An 11,466-nucleotide genomic window follows, 5' to 3' on the forward strand; every position below is an offset into this window, starting at 1 on the left:
CCAAGAGCCGGGGTCTGTCGGAGGTTTCTTCCGTTAAAGGGAGTTTTTCCTCCCCACTGTCGCCAAGTGCTTGCTCAAGGGGGGTTTGTTGGGTTTTCCCTATGTAATAATATTGATAACAGTAAGGTCTAGACCTTACTTTGTAAAGTGTCCTGAGATGACTTTTGTTGTGATTTGGCGCTATACAAATAAAATTTGTTTTGATTTGATATGAATCCTCTGAACAATCAATAATTTGACTCTCAGAAAATTAGATTAAATCGATTTCTGGCATGTCAGACATTTACATGTGCTGTTTTGCAGTTTGAGCAACTCCAGGCTCTGGCCATGCAGAAAGGCAAATAAAAATGTATAGTGTGGTAAAATTAATAAAAGAGCACAGTATCTGCCCAACTCAACATAAAGAAGTATACAGAATGATGTCAACATTCCCCTGAAACTATCTGCATGAAGAACAGAACTACTGCCATCTCTCACCTGTGATTCTGTTGGCGATACTGAAGAGTCGGGTCGTTCTTTGCCGTGTGGCAAATGACTCTCTGTAGTAGCGATCACCAAAGCACATCCCCAGCAGCTCCTTCCTCACAGTTTTGTTCCACAGGCCGTAGATGAGTGGGTGGCACACAGCGCTGCAGAAAGACAGCCACGCTACCAGAGTCTCCAGCCCCTGAGGAACACTCCCCTGCCCCCACAGAGCCTCGGTACACACCACACCAACATATGGCCCCCAGGTCATGAGGAAGGTGCCTATCACCACTAAGATTGTGACGAAGGCCTTGCACTGGCTTCCTGCGTACACAAGGCTCCGCCGGCTTCCATTTGAGGAAGTTGAGGTGCTCGAGTTTTTACGTCCGCTACTTTGAGCTCCAGCGGGGTCATCCTGAGCCACGACAACCGTCCCACAGTGGACCTTACGAGCTTTCATGCGGGCAACACGGAAAATGACCCCGTAACAGGCTAGCATGATGAAGAAGGGGGGAAGGATGCACCAGGTGACCCAGAAGGCCGTGTAGCTCAGCTCTCTGTGCCAAGACGCAACACAAGACCACTTGAAGCAGTCAAACTCGAAGGATGACCAGCCGAACAGGGGAGGCAGACAGCCCACCAAGGAGTGCAACCACACGTAGACAATAACAACAACCGCCCGGTTCCCTGTGATCTTCATGGGGTAGATCATGGGGTAGAGCACTGCGTAGTACCTGTTGGGACAGAGAGAGAAGTAGTGAGGAAACCAGTGAGTAGGGAAACTTTACACCTTTCTCATGGGAGCTGTCTGGTCCAGGTAACACAGAGGCTGCTCAGATTTGAGTGAGTGATATAGAGACCAAGCTGTAATGTGTTTTCCAAAAAGCTGCAAACAGAGCAGAAAGAGACTGGCTCGGCAGGAGAACACTGTAATCTAAAATTCCCAAAGGTGCCGAGGGTAATTAGGACATCAGCGAGAACAGAGGGAACAGTATGCTTCTGAAAAACTTACACTAGGTATTAGTTTTAACTGGGGCTGCAACTTAGTTGTATTTTTATTATTGAATAAGTTATTGATTAAGCTTCTAAATAATGGTTTAATCCTTTGGTCTGTGACATTTTTTAAAAACAACAAAATGCTGTCTGCATTATCTCAGGGTGCCAAGGCCTTCAGATTGTTTGCTTTGCTGACCCAAAAATATTAATTATACAATGATAAGAAAACTATCAAATACTGCAACAAGGGAATGTTTGGTGGGTCTGTTTTACATGATAAATAAACAATTAGGTTAATCATTCATTAAACTGTTGACAATACTTTTTGTTGTAACTAGTCTTAATAAACTACATTCTTTTATGGCGCATGGCTTCTTAACAGGACTGGGTATAATTTTACATTTTTTGATACCAGTGCCAATATGGCAGCAGCAGTGCAGCGGATAACAAAAGATACATTTTTATATTTTAATATCTCTGAGTAAAATAATAATACGTTTCCTCCTTTTTAATTAAAAAAAGGTTGGCTTCCTAAATAGATTGTATATCATTTCTTCAGAAGCCATACAAGAACTAAGATAAAATACCTTTAAAATTATCAATTTTTCCCCACAAACTAAATATCTAACAATGAATAAGTAAACAAGCCTTTGTTGTTTAAACAACAAATGCCAACTTTTAGTATTGTTCAATACCTGGTTCTTGCTCGGTACCTAAAAAGTAATGAAGTTTGACTGAAGCCCTGTTTCTTAAAAACATCTGTGACAAAATATCTGAAACAGGATTTAGTATGCTCATCATCTACATAGCTGTTAATTTGCCCATCAGTTTCTTATTTCTAAAAATGGAAATGAATGGAAATAGCCTCAGCTTTGCGACGGAATAGTGTATTTATGGCAGTAGACTGACGCTGCTCTGTTGTCTAATGCTTGTCACATATATAATCATTATCCAGCACTAACCTGTCAATGGCAATAGCTCCAAGGGTGAGCATGCTGGCAGAGCTGATGAGCAGGTAGAGCAGGGCAGTGAAGTTGCACCACACCACCCCAAACACCCATTCTCTCTTTGCCGAGCTCACAGCCACAAACGGCAGCACCAGCATGGACAGCAGCAAGTTGGACAGGGTCAGGCTGAACACAAACTTGTTGCTGGGTGTGAGCAGATAAGGCCTGCGATAGAGGGTGACCACAATCAGGAGGTTCCCCAAGCAGGCGAGCAGTGTGATGGTCATAATAGAGATTGACTCAAGGGCAGCATGACCCTCAGCATTCCCCACTGTGGTGCAGTTCCTACTGGTGTTCATGGTGTGTGACTGGACCACCGGACTGGTGAAGGAATGGTAGGGGACTGTGGAGAAGAAAAATTAATGAAGGGATATTACAAAGAAAGCATTGCTAACATCTCCTGTAAAAACAATACACCAGTGTGTTTGCATATTTCGTTCCTTAACTACAAGCCATGTGCTAAATGTAATAATTCTGCTGACCATTTCTTAATTCAAGATGCACAGCGGTAGAGATTCTGAAGTGTTTTTTCCAGCTGCTACAATCAGCAGTTGGTTTTCATTCACCCCTGTTCAACAGGAAACTCAATTCACAGGCTTTTAAAACACAATGATAAGTGAATATAAAAATAAAAATTGCTCTCAAAATCATTTAACTTGTGTACTGAGCTTCCATATGAACGCTCTCCCATTCTTTGGCACATTTAATTGTGTATTACTGTCTGTTATATCACTGTTGTGTGTTAATGCAGTTCAGTTTGCAACTCACTTTTATAACTGATTAATTCAGTGATTTATTCTATAATATCTCAGAAAAAAAGTGAATGACCATCACAATTTCCTGCAAACTCCAACATTTAAGAAGCTTCAGTGTAGACTGTTCAGCATTTTTGCTTGATATTTGAACGATTATTCTATCATGAACTTCACATTATCTCACTGGTCCTCACTGAACAACCATGTAACAATAATGAAGCTTTCATAAACTGTGACTTAATGTACCCAGTGATGGATTAGCCAAAAACTTTTCAAACTTTCAAGAGTCCGCTATTAGATTTTCATATTGCACAGAAGTAAAACTTGTTACTTTGCAGGTAAATGACAACACGTATTATTAGTTTATATAGTGACACATTTGCATTAATTAAACTACTAATCACGATGACATCTCAATCTTACCACCAGTAATAAAATATAACAAATCCTAATATTAAATAACCTTCCAAAAATGTAAAAGTAACGAATGTACAAGTGAGCCATTCAGCAAATGAATACTTTTGATACATCAAGCATATTTTAACGCTAATACTTCTGTACTTTTACCTAAGCAACATTTTAATGCAGGACTTGCACTCATTGTAGCCAACAACGTATTTTTACACGGTGGTCTTACTTTTACTAAATAGTCTGAGTACTTCGTACACCACTGCCTATTTGCCCTGACTCGCCATGTGGTTAACTACCTCTTTACAGAATGAAGATACTGTAGTTTTCTTACAGCTCAATACTGACAAACATTTAGCTCTGAAATTCCCACCAACATCCAGCTCGCTAGCAGTAACGTTAACGTCAGCTAACAACTGCCGTTAGTTAGCAACGGTTAGCCAGAACTTTCTCCCATTGTCCCCTCGAAACACGGCTAACTATCCCTCTTTACCTGCTGTGGCTCAGCGCCGTGGTTCGTAGCGATAAAACGTCCATCTTACTGGTCTGTTTTCACACACAATAGGCGAGAGGAAAGCCTGGAAAATCTCCCAAGAACCCTCGACATTGTAAAGTTTGGTAACGTTTGGGCCGAATCAGAAATAATCTCATCTGCAAAGTAAGCACATGCTAACTCAGTGATTTAGTTAAGTGACTGGCTAAACATGGCAGACCAGTTTATTGGAAGAGAGCTGCTTCATGTCGGCACCGTCGCACACACTTCTCTGCATGTAATGTGTGATTTTAATCTTAACTACACTGCTGAGAAACCCTAAAGTACATCTTATTCATCTTCGACTTCACCATGCAGTGAATGCGTTTTTACTCGTGTTTACACAAACTGTTAATGTACCCATGCGTATCTCTTTAATAACAGCCTGGCGGTGTTTATGAATGAGGTCCTACAAGCAGAGCATCGTTTTTAATCCGGCTCGACCACCCACGTTGATCAAAGCTTCCCGCACAAACTCGTCATCTTCTATCATCCAATGAGAAAACCAGAAGTTACCGACTCCGGCCATGTGATGGCGCAGTCTGCCTGAAAGTTATGACTGACCAGTGTAGGAAGTAATCATCAGATTGTTTAAGTAAAAGTACAAAAGGTCTATTAGCGTCACAATACACAAATTAAATTACTCATTATACAGAATGGCATATTTGAGTGTATAATGTATATCATATTATTGGATTATAATTATTGATGCATTATTGTGTAATCGCATTTAATGTTGCAGCTGGTAAAGGTGGAGCTAATCTTAACCACCTTATATACTTAATTTGAAGTACTGCTGTGTACCTTGTGGTCTTATGATGATACTGTATTTTGTTTTATTAATTCGATTCTGAAAAGAATGAAGTAACTAAAATTATCATATATGTAGTGGAGTAAAATGTAGTGAAGCCAGTGTATTAAAATATTCAAGTAAAGTACACTACAGATACCTTAACATTGTACCCAAGTACAGTACTTGAGTAAATTTACTTTCCATGACTGTTTTTAAAAAAAGACCTGGATTGCAACCCCACACAATGGACAGAGTGACTACAGAAGATAAATACAGTACCTGTGAGTCAACACTAGTCAGTCAGAGCTGAAGAAGCTTCTTGGATGAGATGTGAAATGTCTTCGGGAAAAGTCAAGCAAGTTCAGCTGACTACTTTTAGCACTTTAGATAAACCTCCACAGACAAATTCTTTGGACCCAGTCACCAAAGTATTACCACTAAAACTACTTACTGTATGTAGTTGGTTGAGGTAGAGTTTACTTTTTATACAAGGCTGAAACTAGTGTTGATTTTCATTATAAATTGTGTATTTTGTCTGCTAATTCATTAATTAATTTGTAAACATTATTACAGTAAATGCAAAATGTAAATCATTGACTGTGTAAATATGGACAACGCATCACCACTTCCCCCCCACTCAAAAGTGAAGCCAAAATATTACAAATAACCTACGGGGGCTGCCATCTTGGTATTTTGCAACCAGATTCTGCACAGTTGTGACTGAGTAGTTGAATGACGTATCAGGCTGCCAATCAAAGCTGTCAAATTGACTGAATACATCCCATTTTATATGAAGAAAAATGACCACTTTTACACACATCAGCATGATCATATCTGCCAAAAACCACAGGAATCACCTCTGGGAAAAATTTATCTGATTTGCTGGCTCATGTCCCATCCACTGACATGGAGGAGATTTATGACCCATACTGCAACCAGCCACCAGGGGGCAGGTAACTTCACTTCTGTCATGTCCATATTTTATATAGTTGATGATGTAAACAGATACAACTTTCCACAACAAGTCTCCGACTGAACAGTGAGACAAGACAAACAATGCAATCCATTCTCTAAAACTGAAAGTGAATTAAATAATGTGACCATAATTAATTTGAGCTAATAATGATGCCTCTGGGTCCCACGCTGAGACACAGATGAGACAGATTCTGACAGGATCAAATTAAACTCATGCTAGTTTAAACCACATTTCATCAGGTTACACGCCATGATTGTCCACTTCCTATTCTCTGCCTCAGGGAAGACAAGTGAGTGTGAGGAATAGAACAGCTGGTCATCCACCTCTTCCTTTTTACGAGGTAGAGAGTGCAGGAAGATCCAGTTTGGTTTGGCCACATTTCCTGTCTTTAGGGGACCACGGCCAAAAGAGAGTTAAGACCAACTTAAACGCAGTGTGGTGACTGACTATGCAGCATAATACAAGGAGAAAAGGTCCCATGTACAATCACCATCATCTGACTGTCAGTGTGTGTGCAGCTGTCAAAAGGGTCCAATTTAGGAAGATCCACAGACAGCTGCTAATTTCTCAAAAAGCTATTGGCAAGTTGCCGAGTGGCTTTCTAAGCCAAAATTAGAGCATAAAAAGTCAACGTTGTGCATTCTGCCTTTATTGATGAAATTAAAATAAGGGCCTTCTTTACCTGCATAGTAACCTGGTAACCTTTAAAATTGTTGAGCCTCTTTTCCTTCTCCTGCTCCAGTCCCATACCAACCCAGGTGTCAGTGACCAGAACATTGCTACCATGGGCGGCCTCCATCGGGTCAGAGGTCAGAACAAGCTGGGTCCCATGTTGAGACAAAATGCAATGTTATAAATTCATAGCCAGTTTACTGACCACATGTCTGTTTATAATAATGACATCTGAAGACAATCTCACCTGTTCGGACAGTCTCTGTGCCTCTTCAACAACATTCTTCTGTGGCTCATACCCCTGGGAATGAGGAGACACTTAGCTTAGTTTCTGATTAGGAATATTGAAGTATCTTACAATAAAGAACCATAGGTTTTTGTTTTACAAACAAGAACCTGCAAATGAGAAGATATGTGCACTAAAGAGAGGTCATACTTAACTGACTGTGTCATAAAAAAATAATTTTAAAAAGAGGCAAACCTTTGGTGTAGCAATCCTAAGGTGAACTCCCAGTTTGGCTGCAGTCATCATGTAGGAGTAGAGGACATTGGTCCCATCTCCAATCCAGCTCAGTGATTTAGAAAACACTAGGTCATTATGATTTACTGGTCTGAAAACTGCAGTAAACTGAAGAGCTACAATATTTGTATGGTGAGGAAGTCAGCCAGAATCTGGATTGGATGGTAGAGGTCAGAGAAACCATTAATGATGGGGATGGAGGCCTCCTTATCCAGCTCCTCCAGTCTGGCATGGCTGTACACTCGTGCCAAGACAATATCACACAGTCTTGAGAGCACCCTGTGACAGGAGTTTAAATATTAGAAAGGCCACGTGGTTCATATACTGGGAATAACATTACACGTGCATTTGTACCTTCCTAATATTGTTTGTTGTTCGCCATCTAAAAGGCGATTGCAAAGGCTTTTGCTTATAAACTGTATAATGTGTGGGCTACTAAAATAGAAATTTTAGTGTATTTCATCCGCAAAACAACACTACTAAAGTTTCTCAACAACTAAAAACTCCGTACAATGGCGTTTCAGACACGCAACGTTTATGCAGCAGACAGCTTGGAGAAAATGAAAACATTATTATTAAATACCAAGCTAGACGTTCAAATGTATTTTCTTCGTCCCATACGTTACGTTTTAAATGTATTTAATGGCTACCTTTCAGCGTGAAGGACCTAAAGCCACACTTTAAAGAAAATGTTTTGTTTTGCTTTTTAGTGTGTTGTCATTCCACTTTACAGCACCAAAAATGCTGTTCACTAAATAGCCTAAATAGACATAAAGCTCTACTGGGGTAAAGGCCCCTCATCATTCTAATCACAACTCTTTTTTCTTGAAACTACTACTGGTAAAGGTAAAAAATGTAGATATTAATCTTTATGAAAATATTTATTCTAATATACATTAAGAACAACATGTTTTTATGGCATAAAGGTCTGGCTCTGTATTGCACATTTCTTTACATTCTTCTGCATTTCACAATAATAATGAATTATAATAAATGTACAGGCTGCACATGAGGCAGAGAGCCCAGACACCAGGACACAGTCTTAATTAACAAGTGTGATTTTATGGGTTTTATTTGATCCAATCATGATTTTGCACAGTCTAGATCAAGGGATTAATTTTCAAACTCAGCGTGATTCAGGTGCCCTCTCTGCAGAGTTTCTGATTCATAATCAAAAGTTGTGGACTGCTGAGGAGATAGTGTTCACATTTTCTGGCCTCAAACAGGCTGCTGTTCACCATTCTGTTGACTCGAGTCAGTTAGCTGTTTCAGTCATTCTTCTTTCATTAAAAACGATTTGTATCTTTGCCAGTGATGTTTGCCTTGGTGGTTTTGTCATATGATAGTACGTTTGGTTGGATAAAACAGCCCTGAGGAGATCTCAGCAGTGGGACTACTGGTGTTTCGAGGCTTCAGCAAATTCTGAAAATAGATTCTGGGGACAAAATTGTAGGTTTATTTTAAATCAAATCAGCCTATATAAATATGATCTTAGTAGTTTCTCATGATTTTCCAGCTGTATGTTAGGACGTAAGCATATGTTTCTACCCTGTTTAAATGTTTGAGCCTCAGCTTGTCATCTATTAATGGGCAGCAACTAATTATGTTCATTATCAATTAATATGCCAGTTATTTTCTTAATTAATTAATTAACTGTGATCCAAAAATGCTTTTTTGTGATGATCAACAGTCCAAAACTTAAATAAGTTTGCTATTGGTTAGTGTATCATGAAAGTTTAAGAAAACCAGCAAATATTGACATATAAGAAGCTGAAACTAGAGAGAGATTTTCTTGGCTTTCTTTCTTGCTTACAAAATGAATTATTCAACAAAACAGTTTAATTTTCTGTCAATCAGTCCCTCAACTCCTCATATACAATCTCTCATTGGGTAAAGTACGGGGATGATACCAACAGATGACCACGAAGAAATGCAAAACAAAACCGAAAAAAGAGACAAAATACCCCTTAATCTCATGCCTTCTTCCTTTATCTTTCTCTCACATGCATACAAAAGTTATCTTTAAGTCACCATTTCCTGAGGTGATACAGTTTCACAAGAATAGCTGGTAGGGTGAGTCATATTCACATCATGTTCCCATCAGCTTACAGCTGAATAAATATAGCCTATTTAAATTAATGTAACAAACAGCAGGATTCCAGCCCTTTACCATCTATTAAAGAAATTCAAGTCTGCTAAACAAATGAATAAGTGAACTTACCTCTTGCCATGATGAATCAAAGCTCCACTGATGATGGCTTTTCATAGTCATCACACACAAGCTTAACTTCAACTCTGAGTTAATTGAACTCAGGCAGTGGAAAGATGGTTTTAATGATGTCTAGAAACACTGGAGAGCACTGGGAACACTGGAAGGGATTTCAAATCAATCTGAGCACAACAACCAACAAAAAACAGGAGACGTTCCTCTGTTCCTCTTGTCTCCTGGACTGATTGTTTTGAAGATGTCCTGTGAAATGCTTTTCTTTACAGAGCTGACTCCCTTCACCATTAATCTACTGAGATCTAATCAAACCAAAATCAAGGTCAGAACTCTGGGGGTCCATTTTATGTCCCTGTTACAATGGATTGCAGGGGAGACAGGGACAAAACATCCATAGAAACATTCAAGCCTCCAGCAGGTGCATCATTTTGAGGTGAGCACTACTGTAGCATACATACAATACCACCATCTGCCCTTAAACAAAACTTAACTGATTACACAATTATTGCCTTCACAGGATGGGCCAAAAACGATGTTTTCATTTCCTTTAAAATAATTCTATATATCATTTTACTTATCATTTGTTTTGTTTGCCAGTCAATGCAGCAGCCGGTGCTGTAAGGTTCAGGACTGTAATGTCCCCACTGTGCCAAGGGCCCTACAGCAAACTGGGGTGTGTAACACCACACTCCGACCACCAGGAGGCGGGCATGTGACAGAACTCGTTACTCAGGCCTCTTCTTGTTAGATGTTTATGCTTGGTGCCACAGCCTGTGATCCACTGGAGTAGGAAGTCCCTTTAGTGACTTATTGAAAATGACAGGAAATGAACAGAACCGGAAGAAATGATGAGAGATCATGTTGAACGTCAGTACAGTCATTTTTCACTTGATAATGTTAGTGGCATGGCAATGTCAGTCTGCTGGTTGATCCACCACTTTTGTTTACACTGAAATATCTCACCACCTATTGCATGTATATATTTTTTCTGCCTTCCCTACCAGCTCATTTGAGATGCAAAGGATCTCACCTGGACAGCAGATGACAGGAGCAGGGTTGGCAGTGACAAAAAGCTACAGTCAAATTATGACAAACAGTTTAGGAGTTTTCTGCCAGCTACAGTGTGGGAGCCAGATGGGGTTAGCTCCACCAAAAGAGACCTGAGCTCCCACAGTACGAACAACAAATGTTTTGAGGTTTACTTGTGCAATTAAGGTTACTGTTTGCTTTGAACAGTGTACTTTGAATGGAAGCAACATTCATGCGCTGTAAAAGCATCTAATACGATATCACATACCTTAAAGATCCCTACATTTCCACTCCTTGAGCTTTTTGACTTTACCTGCTGTCAATAATGAATAAATACCTAAATATTATAGCTATTACTAGTATTTTTCTGTTGTGTTAATTTTATATAACCCTATATGCTTATTTGTTATTTGGCCAATTATGGGCAGCACAAGCTGTAAATACACTGAATATTACCCACCCCCCAGTGAGCACCGGCACTTTTTTCTCCCCACTTCAAGCACTGGTAAAAGTGAATCCAAGCAGTAAAGTTGTGTTCCGGACAGCTATACAATGAGCCCAAACTCTTTATAGAGCCAGGGGGAGCTGATTCAGCTGATAATTCATTCATTACCATGAGTGACTCCTTTATCATTAAATTGTTTTTACATTGCCATTCAATGAACTGTTATAAAGTATCCAGTAGAGCCACCTCAAAACAAACATAATCAGCTGCTGCAGTAAGAACATTTTAGTTTGATAGTTTAAAAAGAAATTTTAAGTAATCTTTATTTTCTCTGTGGTTTATTACAGGAAAAGAAAAGGAGCTGAGTTCTCAGAAGAACTACAAAAGGTGGGACGGCTCCAGTCCAATTGGAAGACAGACCAAAATCCTCACAAGGCCATACCCACATAGCTCCTGAAAGGCTCAAGCTCCCTAATGAAAGAAGTGACTCTACTGAAGAGCACAAAGAAAAACCCCAAAGTCACAAAGGAGAACATCACCAAGCAGTCTAACAAAATCAAAACTCATGAAGCCAAACAAGCTCAGAAAGAGCTCTACCATTTTAAATCACCAAAACATGATGAGAAAAAACTATCAGAGCTGAG

The 11,466-nt window shown here is 39.6% G+C and overlaps 2 protein-coding genes across 3 annotated transcripts in view; both read right to left on the bottom strand.

Annotated features, from left to right (window-relative positions):
- gpr161b (G protein-coupled receptor 161b) overlaps positions 1-4,267 on the bottom strand; it is a 9,400-nt gene extending 5,133 nt beyond the window's left edge. Inside the window, exons 1-3 of one of the 2 annotated variants that reach the window (XM_020609328.1) lie at positions 4,125-4,267; positions 2,424-2,811; positions 478-1,199 (exon numbers count right to left, since the gene is read on the bottom strand). In XM_020609328.1, coding sequence (XP_020464984.1) covers positions 478-1,199; positions 2,424-2,767 — 1,066 coding nt within the window. In that variant the 5' untranslated portion in view covers positions 2,768-2,811; positions 4,125-4,267. The other variant, XM_020609329.1, reaches the window with a different exon arrangement.
- A 1,880-nt stretch (positions 4,268-6,147) lies between these two features.
- On the bottom strand, positions 6,148-9,817 carry otc (ornithine transcarbamylase). Its single transcript, XM_020609288.1, is given in 6 exon segments — positions 6,148-6,318; positions 6,615-6,763; positions 6,851-6,905; positions 7,086-7,192; positions 7,234-7,403; positions 9,807-9,817. Coding segments are annotated over 6 exon segments (663 nt in total).
- Positions 9,818-11,466: the final 1,649 nt, after the last annotated feature.

This window comes from Monopterus albus, unplaced genomic scaffold (assembly GCF_001952655.1).
Source record: "Monopterus albus unplaced genomic scaffold, M_albus_1.0 scaffold99.1, whole genome shotgun sequence".
NCBI lineage: Eukaryota > Metazoa > Chordata > Actinopteri > Synbranchiformes > Synbranchidae > Monopterus > Monopterus albus.